Source organism: Lontra canadensis, unplaced genomic scaffold (genome assembly GCF_010015895.1).
Source record: "Lontra canadensis isolate GAN:19392208 unplaced genomic scaffold, GSC_riverotter_1.0 scaffold39, whole genome shotgun sequence".
Lineage (NCBI taxonomy): Eukaryota > Metazoa > Chordata > Mammalia > Carnivora > Mustelidae > Lontra > Lontra canadensis.
Window position 1 is genome coordinate 1,674,565 of NW_022631033.1, and position 24,896 is coordinate 1,699,460.

Below are 24,896 nucleotides of genomic sequence, written 5' to 3' on the forward strand. Positions count from 1 at the left end.
ACTGCAGGAAACTGACTGTTTTAACCAGGGTAGAGTACACTGTTTAGTGGCATGACGCGAATTCACGGGCTGGTGTGGCCACCCCCAGCACAGTCCCGGCCCGGGGCAGGTAGCGAGGTCGTGGCCCAGGAGGTCTCAGCCAGTGGACCAGCTCTCCCTTCACTGGCCCGTGGAGGAGCACGTGCTCCATGGCTGTGTTTCCTCTCCAGCGTCAGAAAGTGTCCCTCTGTGCACCCGGGAACTCCAGAGGGCCTTACAGCTCACCCACCATCAACCCTCTGTCGTTCACGAGACGCTGTGGAGCCCTGGAAGCTTCCCGTGCGCGGGGGACGCCCAGAGAGCACTGCCTGTTGCAGAGCATGGAGCAGAGTCTCTGTCCCACGTCCTGACCGCTGAGCGCTAACACGGCCAAGATAAAGGCGGTCCGCTGTGCCTGGGGTGTGAGAGCTTTCCTTCAGTGATAATTTAAGCAGAAATTACTCGTAACAGGTCACTTATGCTTGAGAAAGGTCGTCTGAAATAACTGTTTATGCTCACATGTTTAATAAGAGAAACCAGAGAGACGTGACATCCTGGAAGTCTGCAGAGCGACGTTTCATTCCCAGAAACTCCCGTCCCCAGCAGCACGGCACTGGAAATAGGAATCCCATCTGCATATTTTTGTATTAGGGCGTATCACAGGATCACTTTCCGTGAGTCTGTGGCCTTGGCACCTGTCAGGAAGGAAGCGGATTCATTAATTCACGACGAATGTCAAGACTTTGTCCTTGCCGTGGGCACGCCCGTGAGGCAGCTCGGCTCCCTGAGCTCCCTTTTGCAGGATACAGATTACAGAGTGAAAGGTGGAGATGAAAGCCTTTGGAATGGTTGCGGTAAAGAGCCCTCGTCACTGTGTTTGGTGGCGCAGACCTCTGGTCTCTACTAATTCTGAAATGGCAGACGGGATTGCAACATTCTAAAGGCAATTTTAAACATTTTAAACATTTAAAAGCAGATTTATTAAACCATTGCTGGCACCAAGGCGAGATTCACTTGTTTCCCATGAACTTCCCTTGTCCTATTTGAATCTCTCTCATCCGTCCGTCCGTCCTCCACTTATCTGTTTGTGTTCCCTGCATTTATCTTCGTATGGCCAACAGGTTATTTGGGACAATTCTGGTAGCTGCTTACAGACCAGTGGCCCTCAGTTTGCACCAGGGGCTGGGGGCTCACGGGGGCTCACGACCCGCATGTCGCTGCCCCATCCCAGAGGTGCTGCGCCGGCCCTGGGGTCTGACACGCTTCCCACCGCAGCTCTCGAGGCTAGGGTGAAGCCACACACACGGTCTGACCCTAACGAGCCAATTCTGCATTTCATATTTTGCTGTGGCCTTTTCGCCCTCAGATGAGATGGTTTATGACGACGTGGAGAACGGAGAGGAAGGCGGAAACAGCTCTGTGGAGTGCGGCTGGAGCTCCAGCGAGTTCGAAAGCTACGAGGAGCAGAGTGACTCGGAGTGCAAGAACGGGGTCCCCAGGTCCTTCCTGCGCGGCAGCCACAGAAAGCAAGTATGTGCTGGGGCTGTGCGGGGGCAGCTTAGCGCCGTGCGCCGTGAGCACGAGGGTGCGGTGCACCCGTCACGTGTCGCTGCTTCCCATGTGGCCGCCCTTAGCGTGGGGAGGGGGCAAGCGGGAGCAAAGGGGGCCCCGGCTTGCGTTGTGAGCGTAGCCACGGCGGGCATTCTTAGATGGCCTCGGGGACCACTCCCCGTGTCACCTGTGTTGTGCACAGACGGTCACGGCACACTGGGCTCGTGGAGCGGATGGCCTCAGTGACTGTGAGAGGCCCGTGCTGCTGAAGGGCAGAGCCCCGGAGCGGCCCCTCCTGTCCCGAGGGGCGTGTGCGCGTGTGCATGTGTGCACATGTGCGCATGTGTGAGTGCGTCCTGGGGGGTCGGAGAGGAGCTTCAGGGGCCGGAGTGTGAAGTCCAGAGCTGGGCGGTGGTCCGCGGTGGCCCCGGACGCACTCGGTTGGGCGGACCCTCTTCCTGAGACACGTGGTCTCGGTGGTGCGTGGCGGTGCCGTTGGGGCAGGGGGTGAAGGGCGCTCGTGGCCGTGTCTGCAGCTGCCCGTGCTGCCCATGTGAGGCCGCGCGTCAGGCCGCAGGCACGCGGAGGCAGCCGGATTCCGTGTGCGCACCCGCCTCTCTGGCTTAGGGCCGGGGTCAGGAGAGGAGCGCGCTGCAGCTTCCTGCCAGCGGCGGCGGCTGGATCAGGAGCCGGCCGACGAGCCTCTCGCGCTTTCTGAGCCGAGACTGCCTGCCTTGTGCACTGGGTTCCCGGGCAGACGCCCCGAAGCGCCGTGGGAGAGGCTGCTCCGCGGCAGGTGGACGGCCCACAGGGTGGCTCTCGCGTGCGGGGTGACCATGGGGCATCCTCCTCCCGCCCCGCCCCAGCCTGGCCACGTCCTGGGGCGGCCGGCAGCATGGCCAGCAGGAGGGACGGGCTGAGGGAAGGCCCAGGCGTTCTCGTTCTAAGTCGTGATTTTAGAACGGCCCGCTGAGCGCTCTTGTGCTTGACAAGTCAGCTCAAGGAGGCTTTAGTGAACATTTGCATCAGCGTCTTCTCTTGGGTCGACACGGGAAGCATTTGCGGAGAAGCCCCAAGGCCTCGTTTTCCGTATCAGAGCCGCGCGACCCCGTGCGCAGTGCCTGCAGGGGTCCGGCCCTCCCCCGGCCGAGACGACGGGACGTCAGTTGGAGACTGAGAAGTCTGTGCTGCTCGTTCCCAAATCACGACACCCTGTATGTGGGGCATTCTTGAACTCGGGTACCTTCTGCCTTGGCGCTGACACAGAAGAATAATTTTATACCTTTTCTACTTACATGTTGGGTCATTTTAATGTCCTCAGAATGCATGGGAATGAGGTCCCAGAGGCTTCGGTGCCCGTGTTCGCTTTTGTCTGGCGTAGAAAAGTCCCCGGTCTGGCTCCTTCTTCCCCTACGTTTGACGTCCCCATTTGTAGCACCTGGGGTCAGTGGGCCAGAACTAGGGGCTCCCCGTGGGGCACGGGGCCCCCCAGATGCCGTCGCCGCATCCTGCCTGCGTAAGGCTGTGTCTCAGGATGGGAAGACGCGCGTTTGTGAACAGCTTGTGTCTCTTTGTGCTGTAGCTCTCCCATGACCTAGCCCGTTTCAAGGAGCACTATGAGAGCAAGATGAGAGCTTTGATGGCCACCGCGGTGGGGGCCGCAGAGATTCAGCAGCTAAAGCAGAGGCACGAACGGAAGGTAGGGCGGCTTGTGCTTTGACCAGCTGCGTGGGTCATGCGTGTTCGGAAACAGGCCGTGCTTCCCAGAGAGGCCGCACGGCAGTGACATTGGCCCTTCCTAACCATCCTGGTTCCCTAAGTGTGGTCCTCGGCTTCCGGAGGTCACCACGGCCCGCGGGGCGGCCCCCACTGTTCCAGAGACACTCTTCACCCTCCCTCCCGTCTGTCTCGTTCTCTTACACGCGGACGGGAGTGTCCCCCAGGCTCCGTGGGGTGTCACCCCCCCCCCACCTGCAGCATCCAGTCTCTCAGATGCCCGGAAGATTCCCACACGTGCACAGCCGCGCCGCCTGTCGGGCCGTTTGGGAACTACAGGGCTTTTCCCTGAACGTGCTACTTCGATGACCCAGAACAGGTTTATTATTATTTCTAAATGAGTGTTCATTGAAGCTTGATATTTTTCTCAACGTTAACTCTCCATCCAGTCAACGTAGACCCATGAAGGCCGGGTGGACAGAGCTCGTGGGGCCCTTGGCATTTTTACGAGTCTAAAGGGCCCCGAGACCCAGGGGCTCAGGAGCGGCGGGGTTTGAGCGAGGTGGCGGCCGTCCCCGGAGCTGTGTTTTAAAAGGGCACTGTCAAGTACTGCTCAGGTCCACGTCCCGCGACCTGCCGACGTCCTGTGGTTTGTCCGTGTGTGTGAAGTGGCGTCTAACCGAAAACAGACGTTCACCTAGAAGTGTCTACCATGAGAGTCACTGCTTGATTCTGGAGTGTCCTTGTGTCCTGGGCTTCCCAGAGCAGGAGCAGGACTCTGGGAGTCTCATCCCTCCTTTCAGCTCAGCCTCTGGCTGGCTCCTGTGCAGAATGCAAGGCAGCAGGTCACGTGGGAGCGTCTGGGGCCTGATGCGATTTCCCAGAGAATCGTGAGCTCAGTCGTTGGTCACGGGGGAGGCGTGACGGAGGCCAGCTCGGTGGAGGAGTTTGGAAGCAGGTGCGCCGATAGGGAGTGGCACGGGTGAGCAGAATGTGTTTGGGAGCACGGAGTGATAACGTGGTATGTAGTTAGGGCCAGGCCAAGCTGGCCCCCTTCATCCAGAAAGAGGCAGACATGAGGACGGGTTGAGGGCCCTGCCCCGGCTTCCTGGCTGCTGGGACGGGCATTGCAGTTCCCTAGGTGCTGGGGCTTCACTGCTGCTCGAGGACTAGGTGCCGTGCAGGCTGGTCCCCTTCGGTCGTCTGTTTGCAGTTCTCTGATTCTCGTCCAGGGGCCCCTGACTGGGATCTGGTGAAGATGGAGGCTTAGCAATCCAGCATGGGGTAAGAAGGAGGCGGTCTGGGTCGGGAGACGAAGCAGAGGTGCCCCACAGGCAGACAAGCCGTGGGGATTGTGAGCAGGAGGTCCCAGCAGCCGATGCAGGGGAGGTGGTGCGGTGGTGAAAGGCACGTCCCCGGGAGGGGGAGGCCCGATGCAGGAGTCAGAGGGTCTGCGGTGGCCGTGCCCTGTGGAGGCTGGAGCAGGGTCCCGCCTGGTGAGTGTGGACATGGCTTGGCTGCAGCTGGTCGAGGCTCGGGGGACTAGAAGACAGTCAGGGGCAGCTGGGGTCACAGTGCGTGTCCAACACCAGTGCATGCCCCTGGGGAGGGACCCAGGCTGTGGCGATCTGGCCCTGGGGACAGGGAGGTGGAGACAGGGTTGCAGTGTGTCTAGTGTTGGGGAAATCGGTGGGAAGACCAGGGTGGCGGGCAGTGTGGAGGTCCCTTGGCCCGGACGCTGGCTTGTGTGGAGGGGGACATCTGGGTTTCTCTGAAAGAATCCCTGGGAGCCCAATGGTGAGTACCTCCGATCTCAGAGTTTTCAAGAACAAGGAAGGTGAGAAGCCAGAGCAGCTGGTTGTGGCCCGGAGCCCCGATGACCGGTGTGTGCCTCTAGGCTCTGGGTTCGGGGAACCGGAACCCCTACACGGGGCTCTGGTGGGAAGTGGGGTTCTGGCTTCCCACGGGCTGTCCTCCTTCTGTGGCCGCTCACACAGCCTGTGTGCACCCCTGAGCCGATGGCCCTGCCTCCCCGGGCGCTCAGCAGGCAGCCAGCGGCCGTGTCCTGTGTGTGCGCTGGGACCCGGGCCCGCTGCATGACTCTGTGTGCCTCTGATGCCTGTGGGGCTGTGAGTCGTCCCCGGAGCTACGGGACCGGCCTTACCTGCGGCGGGTGGAGGAGGGGCTGCTAGTTCAAGTTCGCTTTTCTTTCTTTTCTATTAAACACACAAAACATGGCCCAGGCCACGCACGCACACACACGCACACGCCTGCACACGCACAGCAAGTGAGCTCTCCCCGATCACAAAGCCAACCTGAGGGGACGTTTTAATACTTGACAGTATTCTTTTAAAATAAAAGCAGCAAGTAGATTTTTGTCGACGGCACTGCTTCTCACGTTTATCTTCCTCTTGCAGATGCAGAAGCTCATGAAGGCCGCCAGGGAGGGCACGAAGGACGGGCTGGAGAAGACGAAGGCTGCCGTGAAGAGGGGCCGCTCCCTCATTCGGACCAGGTCCTTCATGGCTGCAGGTGTGTGGCCCGGCTCGGGCCGATGCGCAGGCCTCCCGGTCCCCTCCATCCTGCAGCGGCTTGGTGCCTCAGCCCTGTGCTTGTCGCTGGGGTTTGGCTTAGCCAGGCTGCCTGGGTCTCCCCTCCCGGGGCGGGGGAGCGTGTGCTCGGATCCGCGCAGTAGCGCAGGGACCAACACGCACGCAGACAGCAGGAGCGGAAGGGTGAGTGAATTCTCGTGGCCGGAGGACTCCACGTCTCTTTCTGTGGCCTCCTCTCAGCACACCGGCCCCTCCTGAAGCCCTGCCCTGGGGCTTCACTCTCTGCCCTCAGAATTCCCTCAGTGTCCGACCTCAGTCAGTCCGGATTCTCAGCAACTTTATTCTTTTTTTTCCCTTTCTTTTTTTTTTTTTTTTTTTTTTTTTAAGATTTTATTTATTTATTTGAGAGAGAGTGGGTAAAAGAGAATATGAGCGAGGTGGGGAGGGGAGCAGCAGATGGAGAGGAGAAGCAGGATCCCCCTGAGCCGGGGGCCTGATACAGGCCTCAGACACGGGACCCTGGGATCACGGCCCGAGCCGAAGGCAGACGCGTCACTGTCTGAGCCATGCAGCCGCCCCGTCGTTTGTTCTTAGCAAGGTGTGATGACAGATGGTCTGTTGACGGAGCGTTGGTTCTCGTGTGTACGTGTATTTCCACAAAGACATGGGCTGAGAGCGCTTGTTCTAAGCTGGGAGCTTAGGGACTCTTTTGGTGGCGAGGGAAGATCGGGGATGATTCCTGAAGTTTCAGGTTTTCTGAGATTCTCAGCTGGGGGGCAGGAGCCTCTCTGCATCCGAGAGAGAGGCAGCATGTGGAGGGTGCCGTGTGGACACTGTGGACCGAGGAGGAGATGTCTTCGCACCAGTGCACTCTTACAAGGCAGCTGGTTACCTGCATGGCAGCTGGGAGTGCGCGTTCCAGGAGCGGGCGCCGGACCCCGATGGATTCCCTCACAAACACGAGCCTGTTGCCTGCACAGACGCTCTAAGAGGCGTTCGAATGCACGGTAGTGTTTGCTGACTGCCGTGCCTGGGGAGCACCGTGAAGCCGCGTCTCCTTAAGGAGTATCTCGGGGACTGCATGTCACGGCGTCAACACGCACTTGACCCTCCTCCGCGTTCTGGTCCTAGTGAGGTTTTCAGCATCTCAAAACAAGATGCGGGAAGGGGGTCAGGAGCCCCGGTGGGTTACTCTGGAAGGCGATGGCTGGGGGTTGGGTTCTGATACAGTGTGTGCCCTGCGGAGAGGCTGCAGCGTGCCGGCACCCCCAGGATGAACCCCTGCACCGGGGGAGAGGGGCGCCATGGGCAGTTCTGACAGGTGCCCAGGCCAGGGTTTGGGGGCCCACCCTACACCCTGACCCGAGACCTGCAGGCCAGCACCCAGCACGCAGGACAGGTGGGAAACCCCGAGCCAGGAAGGGAGTCGGTCTACAGGGACCCCCGAGGCAGGTGGCGGTGGGTCAGGTGCATGCCTGAGCCTGACGACCTTAGTTTCCCGAGCTGCGAAGTGGGAGATGGGACTGAGTTGGTGGTTCTGACACTGGGCGCAGTCGTGAAGGAGGTGGAGCTTTTAGCCTATCCCACGCACCCGGGCTCAGTGGCCCTGGGACTGATCCATGAAACCCAAAGCGGGGGGGGTTCCAGATACCAGAAGGTTCTGTTTCTATTTCTTGATAAGACTTTATTATTTAAGGTCAATTTTAGATTCACAGTAGCACTGAGCAGAGGACGCAGAGATCTTCTGTCTACGGCCTCCTCCCATGCAAAACCCCTGACCCCAGCACCTGCATTGTCGTGGTGCCTTTGTCACTTCTGATGAGGCCACGTGGCACGTTTACACAGCTTCTGTCCGATGTGCCGCATTCTGTGGGTTTGGACACAGGGCCGGTGGCAGGTGCCCGCCGTTACCGTGCCACGCAGAGGAGCGTCATGCCCTAAGAATCTTCTGTGCTCCACTGGCTCGTCCCTCCGTGTCCGCACATCCGGTGGCCTCTGCTCTCGTCACTGTCTCTGTGGCTTCGCATCCCCAGATTGTCGGAGTCGGAACCCGGCCGCGTGCAGACACCTCAAACCGACTCCCTTCACGTGGGCACATGTCTGTAAGGTGCCCCCACATCGGTTTGTGGCTCGAAGGCTTGTTTCTCCGCAGCGCTGGACACCATCCCCCTCCGGGTGGGCCACAGTTAATGTGTCCGTCACCTCCCGAAGGCATTCTTGGTGGCGCCAAGCCCTGGCCGTCAGGAGCCAACCGCCGGGAGCACCCGTGGCAGGCCTGTGTGGGCCCAAGTTTTCAAGTCCTTTGGGTCAGGACCGAGGACTGCGGGGTCGGACTGTGTCACCTTCTGTGAGAAGGCACCCAACTGTCCTCCAAAGTGGCCGTTCACGGGGGCCCCACAGCTCCGCACTCTGGCCGGCCCGGGGTGAGGCCCTCGCTGCGGACGTGAGCCCTTCTCGCAGGGGTGTGGTCACCGCGGGCTTTTACAGTCTCCTCACGGACACTTCTGCGCAGCCCGGTGTGGAGCTCTGAGTTCGGTGGTCTCTGGGCTCCTGCTGCCGTGGAGCCCTTGCTGTTCTGGTCTCCAGCCGGCACAGCTGAGTGTTGAGAGACGCGCCGAGTTCCGGTCCCAGCGCCTTGCTGTGGTGGCAGCTCTGCTTCCCGGAGCGCAGGGCAGAGTCCAGAAGGACACCGAGTCTGCCTTAGCTTCCGCCGGCGACCGAGCGTGGGCTCTCTGCTGGCCTTCGTTCTGAGTGCGGCATTGCATAGATCGACACGTGGAAGGATTCGGAGGTGTTCAGAGGACACGCCTGCCTTTTAAAATTAAACTTCCAAGTATTGAAAATTTTAGGTGTCGACGGACTCTGTGTTCCTCGGGTGGGAAGGGTATTTTCTGGGCGTGTCCAAGTTTCCATTCAACCTTGGCCCGGTGGAACTTGAGCACGGAAAACCAAAGTGTCTGCCCGAAGCCAGGATTCGATGGGTTTTGTTGTCATCACCACACTGTAGCTTTATGACCGTTTCTGATTTCTTTTAAGATCACAGATCCTGTCTTGAAGAGGAGCAGAATTTATTTATTGATGTTGACTGCAAACATCCGGAAGCTGTCCTCACGCCCATGCCTGAGGGTCTGTCTCAGCAGCAGGTAGGATGGGGGGCTGTGCCGGCTGCTCACGGAGCTTGGTGTCTCCCCGTCAGACCCCTGCCATCCCCCGCTTGTGGCCCCCGTGTGGCCTGGATGCGGGCTCCCTGGCCCACGAGTGTTTGGGGTACCCACCAGAGTAAGCGGGAGACGGGTGTGGGCACGATTTATACCGGTCCTGACAGGGCGACTTTAGCTAGAGATGCTGGGCGAGTGTCGGCAAATGGCGCGTACGCAGGCCCCGCATGCAGAGTTCCGACAACCGATGAAGTCCACGGGGTGTCTGTGATTTTAGCCTCTGGAAACAGGTAGCAGAGGGAAGAAAACGCGGTGGTGTCCGTTAATGGTCTCTGGGTAAAAGGAAGAGAAACCTCCAGAGCAGAGTGAGGAGTGGAGCTGAGGTTCCAGGGGGCCCGTGAGCTGTTCTCCATGGGGTCAGTGTGATGCCTGTCGTGGGGACACGCAGCGCGAGGTAGACACTTGTGGACAGTGGTGTGGGACGGAGCGGTGTGGTGACCGTGCTCTGGTCGGAGCCTGGACAAAGAGCCGCACTGGGTGGGCGTCCGTGGCCGTCAGCCGTCCGCAGACTAGGAAGCGAACGTCCCACAGAGTTGAAGGCGAGCCTGAGCGCGGGGCTGGCAGGCTGAGGAGGCGTGTCCGTGGGTCCTGCGGCTCCGTGAGCAAGTCGGCAGTGGAGGAAGACCCGGTGACAGCGGCGTGCTGGGTGTCATGAAGTCCTCGCACATCCATCTGTGTCACGTACATGTCCCGCGGGAGGACACCGGGGCTCCCAGGAGGCCGGTGGTAGGGGTGACGCCATGCCCTGGGCACAGTATGGCCCCACCCCTGGGCTAAGTCTCTGATCCCCAAACCTAAAATCTTAAATCCTGAGTCTGTTGGTTGGGTGAGCTGTAAATGCCCTGCTTTCTCCGGTGCTCCCTGGGGACGAGTGGCTGCGATTCCCGCACAGCGGGGTGCTGGCTGTCCCCGTTTGTGGCTCACCCGCCACTGTCCAGCCTCACCAGCTGGAGAAGGGGACTTGAGTTCTTGACAACACCCTCCATGTCCCTTTGAGGTCTGTCTACCTGGGTCCCCTCACCCCACTCTTATGCTGTGTGGGGCTCTGACCACTGATGGGGTCTCCGTGCTCATTCCTGGGGGGATACAGTGTGACTGGGACTTGGGTCCCCTTGTTGGAGGACATGGGGTCCAGTGGTGAGGGATGAAGCAGGGCCTTCCCTGGTGGCAGGCACAGGTGGGACACCATGACGTAGCAGGGGACAGCTGTGTAGAGGACGTGGGGCTTGGCCTCTCAGAGTTCTCTCAGGACTGTTAAAAATGTCTAATTTCCTGGGTTTGACCCCAGACATTCTACCTGAGGAGATTTGGAGCATCTGGGAATCTGAATTCAGGAGAAGGGACGGTGGAGAGAGGCTGCTGCTCATCTGGGGAGTGACTGGGCAGTGGGGTCTGGCGTTCCTCGTGGCGCTCAGACTCCTGACCGCGGGGGCCTCTCTCCACCCCAGACCCTTCTGTACTTAGTGCGTCCCTGACCTCCTTGCGTGCCTGAGGAGCACTGGTTTCTGTCTTAGCTTTGTGGGTTTGAATGGTCCTTTTTGTGGAGGGTCACTCCCTTGTCAGTCACCTTTTGTGGGACGGTACGGCCCTGGGACGTCCTCTACTGCCAGCTCCCCATGGTGGGCAATGCCGTGTCCGGCCGTGGCAGGGCGCTGGGCTCTGTTGCCGGCGTTGTGCGGGTGCTGCGGGGCGGGGCCGCGGGGTGTAGAGGCCCTGCTGATTCTGTGCTCATTCTTCACTCACTGGCAAAAGGAACTTGCCAGACTCTGTGTAGGCTTGATGGCCCCACCAGGTGTCCAGCCATTCCCAGGAACCATGCCAGAGCGCCGTCCCCTGGGCGCGACTGACCCGCAGCCGTGAGGGCGAGGGGGGCGGCCTTCATCCCCTCGCCGTGCCCTCTGCCGCCTGGCTGTGCTCGCTTGTGAGCTCTTGAGCCAGAAAGGTCTCCTCTCACCTCGTAGGCCGATTCTGCTTCCACAGGTTTGCGGGAGCGACGTCCCTAGGATCGGTTTGCGGGAGCGACGTCCCTAGACCTGTGATACCACCCGCAGGCTTTGAGTCAGGGCGGAGCGGCTCTCAGGCTTGATGCGCTTGGGGAGCTGCCGCAGCCCAGCCCAGCGCAAGGCCCGGGAGACTCTGCCCTGCGGCTCCCGGCGGCTGACGTCACGGCTGCAGTGTGGCCTGTCCCGCTGTCCCTGCCGTTTACAGTTTGAGGCTGGACCTACCTTGTGGCCGTGGCAGTGGGCCCAGGAGTTTTTGCGTCTGGAACGTGCCGTCCAGTACCCTCAGGGCTGGGGCGGTGTCCTTTGCTTCCCGCTCTGAGGACTCAGGAGCAAAGCAAAGCTCGTCCTGCGCGAGAAGTGACATTTCTGTTTCCTGCCGTGCTCCGCTCACTGCCGTGTTTCTGCACATCACCAGGTTGTGAGAAGGTACATCCTGGGCTCCGTGGTCGACAGCGAGAAGAACTACGTGGGCGCCCTGAAGAGGATTCTGGAGGTACGGACGCGTCGTGTCGCGGGGGACATGGGTGTCACGGGCCTCGTCCGCCCACGCGGGTTCATGCACGCACACGAGCCGGGACGGGGTTGGCATGGCAGGACCCCTGGGAGACGCAGAGAGCCACGTGGCTCGCGTGAACCATGACTTCCGTGAGTGGGTTTCTCCGCGTGTCTGTGACACGCCCTCCAGTGTCCGCGCCGCCCTCCCGTGTCTTTGTCAGCAATACGAGAAGCCGCTCTTGGAGATGGAGCCCAAGATGCTGAGCGAGAGGAAGCTGAGGCTGGTGTTCTACCGCGTCAAGGAGCTGCTGCAGTGCCACGGCATGTTCCAGATCGCGCTGGCCAGCCGCGTGGCCGAGTGGGACTCCGTGGAAACCATCGGGGACGTCTTCGTGGCCTCGGTAGGCTGGTGCACCCCGCCTGTGCCTGTGTCTGGGGGACATTCGTGCTGGGGTCCATGTCGGCAGTGGGCCTGGCTGCTCTCTGTGGCCACCATGGCAGGGGAGCTCTGGGGCACGTGGTCAGGCGCTGTCCTGAGGCCGGCGGGGTGTCCTGGAAGGCCACCAGCTCTGTCCAGTGCAGCCCCAGGCAGTTGGAGTGTGGTTTTCATGGCTGAGCCAGGGCTCTGTGGACAGGGTGCCGCTCTCTCCCACCCAGCCCCGGGGCAGCTGGGTCTCGCCCTGCTCCCTGCCCCATCAGGGTCAGTGGAAACTCCCCACATGTTCCCTCCAGCCAGTGCTCTGGGGCCTGGGGACCTGTGGCGCCGACGCAGTCTCGAGGCCCCTGGTGACATGGGATGTGGTGGCCCACGTTCACATTTTGTGGCGGGGGAGGAGGTCGGCTGCCTGGAAACCAGCAGCCTCCGGTGTCACCGGCAGTTCCGAACCCTTTGTCCTGGTCCGTTTGTGAAGTCCGTGTGCTGGGCTTAGCGAGTGTTCCGTGTAGACGGGCAGCTTCCGGGGACGGCGGTCGGAGGCCTGCGGGTGCAGGAGCCGCCGATCTCAGCCCACGCCGCCATTGGGATGCGGGAGGCCTTTGTCCTTCCCGTGGAACAGCGTGGGCTTGACGACGTGGGTGAGTCACAGGCCTCCTCGAGCACCGCGCAGGAGCAGAGCTCTCCCTGCGGCGTCTGCCCGCTGCCCCGCAGGCGTCCTCGCGGACACCAGAGGGAACAGAGACGGCGTGGCTGTACGGCAGTTGTGTTTTCCGGCTGTTTTACGTGTCGGTCTCTGCATTTGCTCTCACTTCTTGAAATATTTGTCTTGGTAACTTCTTTAAAAGGAAGAAAAACCTTAAAAAGTGTAGTTGATTTTTATGCAGAAAGCATTTTGTTTTTTCTGTCAGCGATGGTTGCGTCAGGTACCCGGATGGATTTTACTGTGTATCTTGAGACTCTGTGGGATCTTAGGAGAATCCCAGCGGGAGGCCGCTTGGTATTTCTAGGGAAACAGGACAGGGAGCAGCGTGGCCTGTCAGCCAGGGACGCAGGAGGGGATCGGTGCCCTGCCTCCCCCGCAGCATCTCCAGGGACCCTCGGGGCCTGCCAGTCAGGCTGTTGGGGCCTGTGGGGCGGCCCCCCCCAGAGGTGAAATCCATGGGGCGAGGACCGGCTGGACGTCAAGGGCAGGTGTCTGGTCAGGGCTGCCGCTGAGCTGAAGGCTGGACCGTCGGGAGCCTGAGCAAGGGTGCCGATAAGCACATCAGACAGAGCGGGGGGAGACTGACCAGCTGTTCAAACAAGTCCTAGCAAGTTTGCTTAAAGGAGAAAGGAAATCACACGGGGTCGTAGGAAGCGTGTCCTGTGGAAACATCCCAGCGACTGAGAGGTCCCGTCTGGGGTGGTGGGGTGGGTCTCAAGTCTTTTCTCCTGTCCCACAAGTGTGAGCCCCTGGGCTCTGTGCGCCGTTGACGGTTTTCCGTTCTCTCTGGTGTTTCAGTTTTCCAAGTCCATGGTGCTGGACGCCTACAGCGAGTACGTGAATAATTTCAGCACTGCGGTGGCAATCCTCAAGAAAACGTGTGCTACAAAGCCTGCGTTCCTCGAGTTCTTAAAGGTTAGCCCTTGGTTTTTCTTCCCATTTTGGGTTTTCATACCCTCTGATAATGCGTTCTGTGTGCACATGCTTCGTGGTGAAGCTTTCCTGCACGTTGCCTGTAAAGCTCGAGTGCCATTGGTCCCGCAAGCTTTGGTACCAAGGGGCTGGGTCAGAGCTGGAAGCGAAGGTGAGTCTTCAGGGGTGGCAGGGCTCTTGGGAAATAACCTCCATGTGCACACCATGTGCACACCTCCATGTGAAGGGTGCGGAGGGGCGAGCAGACAGAAAGCTAAGGTCCGATTGCAGAGGAAGCTGCCTCAGGATTGGGGTGGAGACCCCCGGGCCCCTCGAGTCTGAGCAGGGAGCTGATCCCCGAGGGATGAGCCCCCCGTGGGCCATGCGCTCTGTCCCTGCTCCAGTGAGAGGCAAGGTGCCTCTGACGTGGACAACGCGGAGTTGACCTGGGATATTTGGCCCACGGCCCCTCACCGTGGCCAGCCACCGACCCCAGACCTCACACGCACGGGGCCCCAGCTCCCGTCATAAACCCTGAGCCGAAGCTTGCTCCTGTTCCTTGAACTGAATTCTTGATTTCCTGCCACCACGGTGAGCGGGCGCAGGTGCCATTCTCGCCAGCCGGTTACACACCAGTCAGCATTAGTGGGGGATCCTGTCAGTCCCCGCTTCGAGGGTCTCGGCGCTCGGTGGTCTCTCCGTATCCCACGCAGCTTCTGGGGGAAGGACACACACAGACGGTCAGACAGTCACTTGCTTGGAGGAGGTTGTAACCATCTTGTGGAGGTTATCCGCCAGGGGGGGCCGGCTGCAGCCCCCGCCGCTGGGTGACCGCCTGCCAGGTGGCCTGGGGACGAGGTGTGGGTCGTCCTGGTCCACCCAGGAACCAGTCTTAGGGGGCTGAGTCGCCCTTGGTGGTGATGGGGCTGAGCCCTCACTCTGCCATCCGGCCACACCGCTGCCCTAGCCGGAGACCCCATCCCTGTGTGGTGGTTTGGCCTGTGGCGCGTCCCTCCCTGGCACACAGAGGCATGACGAGGGACTAGGTGGCCCCTGCTGCACGGTAGTGGCAGCCCTCACACCAGACATCCTCTGCCATGGCTGTTCCGGGGGCAGCTTCCACAGGACACAGACTCAGGGACAGCCTGCTCCTCCCCACCCCCTCCCCCGAGACCCTCCCCCCAGAGCCAAGCCTGGCCAACGGTGGCTGCCGCAGAGAACTCGCCCAGAGCGTGGGCCTGGCTGCCTTCAAGAGCCCTGCTGACTCTTGTTTGGGGTTCTGTGCGTTTTTTTTTTTTTCTCCTTTTTTTTTTTCCTTAACATTTTATTTATTTAAGACAGAGCAATAGAGAGCACAAGTCGGGGGAGAGGGAGAGGGAGAAGCAGGCTCCCACTGAGCAGAGAGCCTGATGTGGGGCTCAGTTCGGGACCTCGGGACCAGGACGTGAGCCGGAGGCAAACGTCCATTTGACTGAGCCCCCCAGGAGCCTCTTTTTTTCTTTTTCTGTCAGCGCACTTTCGGGTGGCTATAGCGTCTCAGAAACTGTCAGTCCCTAGAAGGCCGAGATGCGTCTGTAGATGGACGAGCCCCGCCTGGGGGCCGGGCACCCTTGGAGAGCATCAAATGCCAACCCGGGAGATTTCCACTTGGAACCGGCCACCGCGCGCTCTGGCCCTCGGAGGCGCGAGCACGCGGGCGGTGCCGGGTGTGGGGTTCTGCAGCCGGTCTGCCGCACGGTCTCCGTCGGGTGAGGGCAGCCGCGGCCCCGGGTGGGGGTCCCTGCCGGCCGCAGTGTGAGAATCCGCTTCTCCCCACAGCAGTGCCAGGAGTCCAGCCCTGACCGCGTCACGCTCTACAGTCTGATGACGAGGCCCATACAGAGATTCCCGCAGTTCATTTTGCTGCTGCAGGTAAGGACGTGCGCCCTTCCCAGCGTCTGCCTGCACGCCGCCGCTGTGCTCCCGGCCCTGTCTCCGAGCTCCTCCCTCCCTGGGCGGTTATTGGGGGAGGGCAGGGTCGGGGGCTCCCGAGTGTGGACACGGCCCCGGGCCCTCACCGGCCCACTCCTGCACGGGCGGACGGGGCGGATGCAGGTTCTCCAGGGACAGAAAGGAATCCGACCCCTTCTGCTGCCGCCAGGGTCTGGGTCTGGGGTCAGGTGGAAAAGAACCACCCTCTGCGGCCAGAGGGCACGGGCAGACTCGGGAGCTGGAGTCCAGACTCCCGACAAGCCGAGCCCGTCGTAAACGTCCACAGACGGTGTAGGGAGCAGAGACCCGGTGTGGAGAGGCTCACGCGGGGACCCGATGTGGTTGAAAATGTTAAGAACATTCAGATTGGCGCCTGTGTTGTTTCCAACAAATCCGGTTTGGGGCCAGATGTGAGGCACCAATTCCGTGGGACGCTCCATCCGCGCACACGCCTCGCACTCCCCACAGCCGGGGCCCCGCCGCACGGAGGCGGACAGCCCACGCCAGCCCCTGGGTGTGGGTTCCGCCGATTCGTGGGGCGGCTCCGCATGGCTCGTGTCTGGGACGCAGTGAAGGTGGACTGGCCCGGCCCTCGGTGACGTCACCCAGGCTCCTTCCCTTGAGGTCACGGCTACTGCTGTGACCGACCAGATCCCTGTGGAACGTGACCTTCCAGACAGCGTTGTCACAAAGCTGTGAAAAGAAGGATACGCACCCCAGACTGCTGACATCCGCTGTGTCCGTGGCTGGTCTCGTGGGGCAGTTAGTCTGTGTCTGTTTTCCACGTCCGTGTTCTAGCGAGCGTCAGTTGTGGTATGTACGTGTCAGATCCAGGTTCTGGTTCCGTCGTGTGTGCTAGAGGGTTAATAACAGAAGCCGTCAGAATACCCAGAAAATGTGTTTGATTCCTCCAGCTGCTCATGTGGGAGGCCCCAGGCAGGCAGTTCTGTGAGGAAGAAAGATGGAGCAATTAGACAGTTTCTTCTTTAGCTAGAGGGGGACACAGGGACCAAGGGCAAAGACATGACCGCCTTGTGATCGTGTGGAGCGCGTTCAAACTCACGTGCAGACTGTGCTTGGTGGCGTGCTGGTGCCTCCCTGGTCACCCCGGTCACCCCGCCCACGGCGCGTGCCGAGACCCTGCTTGGTCTTCACGCCGCACTCACAGAAGGTTTTTGTTCTTCGTTTGTTACAGCTGGATGTGGTTTCCGATCTCGTTTGTCAGCTTTTGGTTAACTGTTAGTCCGGGTAGACCTTTGGCCCAGGTATTACCAAAATAGGTATTTTTAGCAAAGGTGGGAGGGCCGTGGGGAACAGAGCAAAAACACCAGAGGACAGGCTCTGTGCCTCATGGTGCTGGAGAGCAGGGACGTGGTGTTGGGTGACATTTCTCTGATTCTGGTCCAGGAACACTGCGTGTAACAGCTGTGCCCGTGGGCTGAGTGAGTTCGGTCCCTCTGTGGTTCTTCCTCCCCGACCCCCGCCCCGTCCTCCTGGGACTCAGGAGACTGACCTCCCGGATCCCAGTGAGCGGCTCCCCCGACAGGTTGGGGGGCTCAGGGTGGGTCTGGGGCTCAGGAGAATGCACGGTTGGGCGCAGAGTGTGCAGTCTGGGAAGCTGGGTCATCCAGGGGCCCCACTCCCAGTACGGATGCTCCCGGGAGCTGCTGCTTGGGGGACCGCAGGGGCCGGCGGCCAGGCTGGAAGACTAGACGGCGTGTCCCCTCCCTTCTGAGTCTGCTCCGTGCACGCGGGGAGGGATGGCCTGCGGACCGGCGTGCTTCCAACCCCTTCTTCTGGCCCATCGGGCAGCCTGCTCTCCCTGTCTCTGCGCCAACCCCAGCTCTCCTGGGCCGTGTTACTGGTAGCGCTGGAACCCCCAGGCTTCCCTGACCCATGGTAAAGCTGAATGGCTTTTCTGGGCCTGCTGGGTTGAGACGTGTGGTCCCGTAGGAATGTTTGTCTCACTGTGTCCCGATGCCGTTATCTGTCCCATGTTGGACCAGTGTGACTCATGGTCTGGACGGAAGGACAGACGTCCTTTTTCCCTACATGGTTGTGTCCTGGCGTTGGTGGATCCCCTCATGGCTCTGCTGTGTGATGCATGTCCTGACTGTGGTCGGCACCGGGGCTGGCCCTGCCAGCTCGTGCCGTCGGAGCCGGTGGCATTCTCCTGAGGAGTCTGCTGCCTCGATAGTATTCAAGTGACGCGTAGGGACGCGGGCGTGCGGCAGGGTCTGTGCAGCCCACACAGAGTGGAAATACGTCGTTGCTTCTGCAAGTTTTTTCCTCTGGATGAAAAGCAGGTGGAAAGGTGAGGCAGGCACCATCGAATTCCGGCATCGGGGGGCCGGGTGAGAAGGGAGCCTCCAGACACGTCTGCTTCCATCTGCAGAGTCCGTTCGTGGCCTGAGTGAGTGAGCTGAGACCCACTCGGGGTCCGGTGTCAGAGCAGGGGACGGCCTGTGACTGTCCCACAGATGCTGCTCCTGAAAGCCGACTCCCGTGTTTGATGTGTGTGGTGCCACTTGTCGGTGACCAGACTGTCGGCCCCTCCTTGCAGCCTCCTCTTCCCTCTGGGAGCCTGCGGACGCGCACAGAGGGTGTCCGGCCCCCGGGAGAGTCGGGTCCTGTGTGTGGGGTGAAGGCACAGGAGGGATGCCGCTGACTCTGTGTTTGGAAGCTGACCTCCGGGGCCTGGGTCCGTTGGTCCAACTTGGGTGGAGAGAGGCAGGCTAGGAGTGACCTTGAGCATGGTTATGGAGGGCGGGGCATTTCTGAGATGTGGCACGTTCATATTTATGGTGCCCTTTATTGGGAAATGCTATTTTTTCCCATTAGCAAAGCCATTTAATAAGTTCCTTTTGTTTGTGCAAAAGGAGCCGTTCCCGTGTGTGGCCAGATCGTGAGTCACTCGGCTTCTCCTTCTCTCCCCGAGCTTATCTTACCCTCCCCCGACGGAGCGTGTGAGCCTGGCGGCCGCTGGCTAAAACCACGCATGGGCTACGGTCCGCACCCCCGCCCCGGCAGTCCCATGACTCCTTTGACCGTGTTTCTCCCCCAGGACATGCTGAAGAACACGTCCAAAGGCCACCCGGACCGGTTGCCCCTTCAGATGGCGCTGACCGAGCTGGAAACCTTAGCGGAGAAGCTGAACGAGAGGAAGAGAGACGCCGACCAGCGCTGCGAGATCAAGCATGTCGCCAAAGCCATAAACGAGAGATACCTGAACAAGGTGGACCGGGCTCCTCCGTCCGTGCGGGGACTCTGTGCTGTGTACTAACAAGCCGCCCTTCTTTCCGCCACTCGCTACTCACCTTCTGGAAGCTTTGTGCGGACGCCACAGCCCAGGCCCTGCCTCAGAAGGCGATGGAGCGCGTCGGGCGGGTCAGGCACGCTTTCTCGGGGGAGGGGCCTCCCACGTTCACGACACCCTCACAGGGTCTGAATCTCGCTGCCGAAATGCGGTGTTTCCTCTTAGAGGGTCGTGACCAAAGCGGAGGGTGTCACGTTCGTTCTCGCCTGTACCTGTCTGTGCTCGGACTAAGCTGCGGGTGTCCCGGAAACGGGAGGGAGCCACGGCGGGAAAGCAGTTCCTGGGCAGAGCTGTGTTTCTGCTCTACCTTGGCGAGCCGCTCTCCTGGGAAGTCAACTGTGTGTGCAAGGGCTGCGGTGGTCAGACTCCCCTCACTCTAGGTAACTCCAAACACCGTGAGAGCACATAGTAGAATCCGCCCTCCGCATTCCACGCGGTGACCGCTGCCGGGTGATCGGAAGTGCGGGGATTCTCCGTAAAGGGGAAACCGGCAAAGCTCTGACGCTCTGTGCTCCTGTATTTTGCAAGACTTCCGCTCACGCTTTCTGTCCTTCTGATGACCTCGGTTGCGGGGAGCGTGTCAACCGTGACTTTGAATGTTCAGCTTCTCAGCAGCGGGAACCGGTACCTCGTGCGGTCGGATGACATGATCGAAACCGTGTACAACGACCGAGGAGAAATCGTCAAAACCAAGGAGCGCCGAGTCTTCCTTCTGAGTGATGTGTTGATGTGTGCCACGGTCAGTGCACGGTGAGCGGGGGCCTTACCCGGGGGTCCGCTGGGCGCCCACGTGTGCGCCAAACCATGGGCAGCTTGAACTTATGTACTCTGAGTGGCAACAGCACGGAACTGGCCCGTGAGAGTCAGGGCTCCCTCTCCCAGGGGGCCTGGGTGCTGGGCCTCCATGAGCCCACCCCCAGATGTGAGCCAGCACGGTGCCTGTGGTCCCCCTGTGGTGGCCGACCCCCAGTCCCGTGCAGCCCCAGCATGGGCCCGGGTGGGTGGCCCTCCAGGGGCTGACCCGGCACGGCCCGATTCCAGTCCCGCCTTCTCAGGGCTCCATCTCGCTGAGCCTCATGCGCACACTCTGTTGGGTCCTGGCGGGGAAGCTGGCGATCCCTGGGACTCCGGGGATCCCACTGAGGACCACCGTCAGACCTGTCAGCCTGGCACCCGGCACAGGGCTGCCTGGTAACTGTCAGTGTTTGTTATGGTTCCTCGTCGTCCTCAGTGGCTCTGAGACAGGTACAGAGTAAGTCTGGAAAATATGACCTTTTTTTTAACGTTTTATTTGTTAGCGAGAGGGGAGAGAGCATGAGTGGGGGTGGGGCAGAAGGAGAATCTCGAGACGCTTTGCTCAGCGTGGAGCCTGGTGCGGAGCTTGCTTTCATGACCCCGAGATCATGACCTGAGCCAGAACCAAGAGTTGGTTGCTTAACTGAGTGAGCCACCCAGCCGCCCCCCAAAAATATGCCATTTTTAACGACTGCCCCGTGTCAGGAATTTGCTTGATTCATATCCGTGGCTCAGCCTTTATCGTTGAACTTGCTGTGGCCACACTCAGACCTCTGGAAGCAGCCACGCTCAGCGTAGTTTGGCCACTGCCTTCACCCGCGTGTGGAAAGGAGCAGGTCAGTGAGGCATGGGCCGAGCCTGGGGGCCCTGGAGAGGTCTGAGCAGTACGTCCCAGCAGGGAGTGCCTTCTGCTCCTTGTGTTCCCATCCCGAGAGCCACTTGCTGCCACATGGAAGCTAATGGCACAGACTGGTTTCCAGGCCTAACTGTGCAGGAAGCATCCCCCGTCCGGGTGAAGCGGTCAGCTCTCCGCACACACTGGAAAGATGAGGTCACACGGTGAAAGGACTTTGTGGACAGCGAAGCACGGTGCAGACATGGGTGTTTCCTGTCCCACGTGTTTGCTGTTTGTAAGCAAGCTTTGTCTGAATGTAGCGGGAGGGCTGCTCGCCGCCCTGCGTCCTCCGGGGTCCCGGGGGCGGCCCAGGTGTATGCTCCAGCAAATGCCCTTCGGTCAGTTTGGGTCTTTGGAAAAATTTTATGTCATTTTTAAATACCTGATGCTGACAATATACTTTCAAGATGAGCAAGAAGTGGACAAACCCTTAAAAACAGATTTAGCTCTTCCTTAAAGTAACCGGGCTGTGGCAGGGATCCCAGGTTCCGACAGCCTTCTATGAAGTGAGGAAAGAGGGGACGCTGTTCCGTGGCCACTGAGATGTTCTGAGCGACACTCCCGGGAGGCAGTGCAGGGAGGACCCACCTCGATTAGGCCAAAATGTTCTAGTGGCCCCGAGGATTATCAGAATGGGAAGATCCCCCAAACCTCAGCAGGAGTGAGGGTTCTAGATTCAAGCAGAATAAGTAGACATTGGGGTCTAGTTCATGGGCTTCTCCGTTTTTACATACAGAGCCCGCGGAACCCCTAGAACACACAGTGTCTGAGTTTTGCCTTCTCCTCCTTCCCCTTCCCCCGCGGACTAGAGGTGGAGAAGTAAGGCCTTCCAACGTCAGAGGGAAGTTGGGCAGCTCAGGCACCAACATGTCCCGTGTTTCGGTTGAAAGTACAGCGTCTGGCCTTTTGGTTATTCCTGTGTACATTTTGACTGGAAAAGATACATACATCTTGCAGAAAGCAAACTGAGACAGTGACCAGAAGTGAGGAGCAGTGATTGCCCCTGGTGGGGGAAAGGGGGCTTCCTGGCCACGCGGAGGACCTCAGGTGGCTGGTGGCCCGGCAGCCCTGAGCGGTGCTGGTCACGCAAGTGTTTGCTGTTATATCTTCCCCTACAGAGCAGGTGTGACTCGTGTGTTCTCCGCATGTAGACCTCATTGTGTGGCCAAAGAAGAAAATAACCTGCACAGGTCATGGGATTGTTTTATTTAATTTTTACATACGTATTTTCATCACAGAGCCTGATGACAGGATTTGACTTTATTAGACCAGGTTTGCCCTAACCGGGAGTAAAGAGGAGCTCTGATATGAAGCGGACATTTCCCCTGATAGCAGCCTTTGCCGGAACACATGAGCATCTCTGCCCAGCCGTCCGTCAGGGAGCCTCTAGCTTGTCCCCTTTAAGCGTTCGTGGGAACGCGAGAGCTTTTGGGAGATAAGCCTTCCGTGTTCCCCCGTCCTCCTGGATTAGGCAGTGAAGGGTTCCTACCCTCCCCTGGGAGGTCTCCTCTGGGACCAAATGGCGTGTTTCTTGCCTGAGTGTCAAGGGATGACAGGTATCCTGACTTCTGCGGGGAGGGATGCTAACACCGCGGCCTCCTCTTTCAGCACCGTGGACAGCAACGCCATCTCGTCCCCCGGACGGAAGTACTTGTTAAAATGGAGCGTCCCTCTAGGACACGTGGAAGTGGTAGAGTATGGCAGCAGCGACGGTACTGGAGAAAACAGGTGTCCCCCCGTGCACCCCCCCGAGAGTCTGGCGGTGGTCGCCAACGCTAAGCCGAGTAAGTGACACTTGACTCGGGTATGTGTCTTGGGGCCGCGTCAACGCCAACTTCAGAGGCCCTGTTGGCTCGGCCTCCACAGCGTCCGGGGCCCCCTGGGGATGGTGGGGCTGTTGGACGAGACTGTCTTCGGAGCCCTGTTTTATGTCAGCTGGTACACGTAGACGGAGAGCCCACTGGCCCCTCATCTCTGAGCCCGCCTCACTAGCGTGTGCCCTTTGGGTTGGCAGGGGAGCCGCAACCTGTGGGACGTGCCGTCTCCCCAGGTTTGTGATTTCCGTTCTGCCTTTTCCCACTCAGCAGGGAGGGCGCTGCCTCCCGTCTCCCGAGCATGCATGGACGTCCAGCAGCGTGGGGACCTTGGTCGTGAGCTTGGCTCTGCCATGCACCCTGGCATGGTGCAGCCCCTGCTCTCCCCCAGCTCCCCAGGGTGGGGGTGCCGGGTCCTGATCAGCCAAGACGAGCCAAGGGTGTCCTGACACTGGCAGGACTGGCAGGACTTTTCAGCTGTGTGATGTGTGGTCTTAATTACTGAAGGGTCTTGGGACTGGAGATTTTGAATGTGTTATAGTATTCGTGACTTTCTCCTTCCATCTCTCTTTTTAATTTAACTTAATTTATTTTATTTTATTTTTAAAGATTTTATTTATTTGACAGAGATAGTTCACAAGCAGGCAGAGAGGCAGGCAGAGAGAGAGGAGGAAGCAGGCTCCCTGCTAAGCAGAGAGCCCGATGCGGGGCTCGATCCCAGGACCCTGAGATCATGACCTGAGCCGAAGGCAGAGGCTTTAACCCACTGAGCCACCCAGGTGCTCCCGTCTCTCTTTTTTAATCCGATTAAAGCTTGGCTGAGTTTCACCCTGTGAAACTGGGGCAGGCGTGGAACACACAAGACAGAGTGAGTGGGGACCAGCAGTTGGCCTTTTCATACGTGGAATGAGCCTTGATAGTAAACGTTCGTGCTGTGAATATATGGGACAGCCTCTCAGATGACTTTGTTTCTGAGTGTTCAGAAGAAGGTGCCTTTAAAGCCTGCAGCTTTCCCGGCTGCTCGTGCCCGTCCGCTCGGACTCACAGAACAGGCCTGAGGAGCATCGGGTCTCATCGGCTGGGAGGTCTCCCGTTGTTCTCGCTCATGTGACGGTAGCCGTTGGTCCCTCGGGTGGGGGATCAGCCTGGAAGACCGCGTCCCCAAGCCCCGTGTTACGGGTCCTACAGTCCTGAATCACTGACCGCTGAGTCCTTAAAGGCATTGCCGATGGGCTCCGCGAGTAATCAAAGTCCTGGAGCGAGTCACAGAGTTTCCACGGTGGGTATGTGCCGAACGGCAGGGCGGGGAGGGGTTCTCCCAGTCGGACGGGGGTCTCTGGGGTGCACTCACGTTCCACTTGCGTATCTCGAATGTTTGGAAAAGTCCATGTAAATTGCTTGGCAGAATTGGGTGCAAATCCCACATGTGTCTTGGCTTTGCAAACAGCACCGTGCCTTCCTGTGTTTGTAACAGCAGCAACGTTAAAAGGTATTCGCGGGTGAGATTGCCTCCTTGTGCTCGAGTCACTGCGTAGAATCACTGACCCGCGGCTTTGGTCGTAGAAGGGACACCGGGCAGTACGGCATCGCTACGTTGTCTTGAGTTTTTATTCATAATTTCCATGGAGCTGACGCAGAATGAGATTCAAATCCGTTAGCAGCATATAAAAGCATATGGGAGGGAGACTCGATTTTTAAAATACAGTCGACCCTGAAACAACTCCTGGGTGAGCGGTACCAACCCCCTGTCTGTTGAAAATCCTCATACGTGATTTGACTCTCCAAAAACTTAACAGTGAAAACCTGCTGTGAGCGAAAGCCCCAGCGATAGCAGGAGCAGCTGGCGCACACTTCGCCCGATACACGGATCCCGTCGTGTGTTCTCACAGGTCATCAGCGAGGGACACACAACGTCAGTGAGGACGTGGTGCGACACGTTCCCGGCGCGGCCGCGGGTCTATCAGAGGACCTTGTGTAGGAACAGACCTGCACAGGTCGAAGCCGAGCTGCTCACGGTGGACCGGCCGCGGAGAGCGGACATGGGCGCCGGAAACGCTCCCACGAGCTTCTGTCCGTGACGGCAGGTGCAGTTCTCGTTTTCGGTGAGAAGGAAATGTGTCCCTTGGGAGAGTATCGGGTTTTCTTCGTTCTTCAGTTTAAGGAGGAGTTTGATGCGACATCCTGAGTTCAAGAGACTTGGGAACGTGCTTGGGGCCGTACACAGTTGCGTTCTGACTTGCCGTGACCTTTCCCATCCCTGCGAAGAAGCAAGCACTAACCTCGTGAGCGCCGTTGTTCGGGGGCGTCTGTCTGGACCCTGTCCTGAGGAGGGGGTTGAAGACCAGACCCGCCTGCCGTCCATCGACATGCGTTCCGCTCCGTGTTGTGGATGGAGGCCACACCTGGGTGTCACCTGTGTCACCGCCCGTGCTGCGGCCCGTGGTGCAGGCGTGCACCCCCTTTCAGTGCGGCCCGTTACCGCGGTGCCTTACTTTAGGAAC

The 24,896-nt window shown here is 59.6% G+C and overlaps 1 protein-coding gene across 1 annotated transcript in view; it reads left to right on the forward strand.

Annotated features, from left to right (window-relative positions):
- Window positions 1–24,896, forward strand: part of ARHGEF10 (Rho guanine nucleotide exchange factor 10) — a 66,462-nt gene that overhangs the window by 14,270 nt on the left and 27,296 nt on the right. The window contains exons 6-16 of the mRNA XM_032869812.1: window positions 1,385–1,548; window positions 3,152–3,268; window positions 5,703–5,817; window positions 8,874–8,980; window positions 11,474–11,551; window positions 11,775–11,954; window positions 13,491–13,607; window positions 15,423–15,515; window positions 18,640–18,810; window positions 19,496–19,641; window positions 22,190–22,365. Of these exons, the coding sequence (XP_032725703.1) occupies window positions 1,385–1,548; window positions 3,152–3,268; window positions 5,703–5,817; window positions 8,874–8,980; window positions 11,474–11,551; window positions 11,775–11,954; window positions 13,491–13,607; window positions 15,423–15,515; window positions 18,640–18,810; window positions 19,496–19,641; window positions 22,190–22,365 (1,464 nt within the window). The remainder of the gene's footprint in view (window positions 1–1,384; window positions 1,549–3,151; window positions 3,269–5,702; window positions 5,818–8,873; window positions 8,981–11,473; window positions 11,552–11,774; window positions 11,955–13,490; window positions 13,608–15,422; window positions 15,516–18,639; window positions 18,811–19,495; window positions 19,642–22,189; window positions 22,366–24,896) is intronic.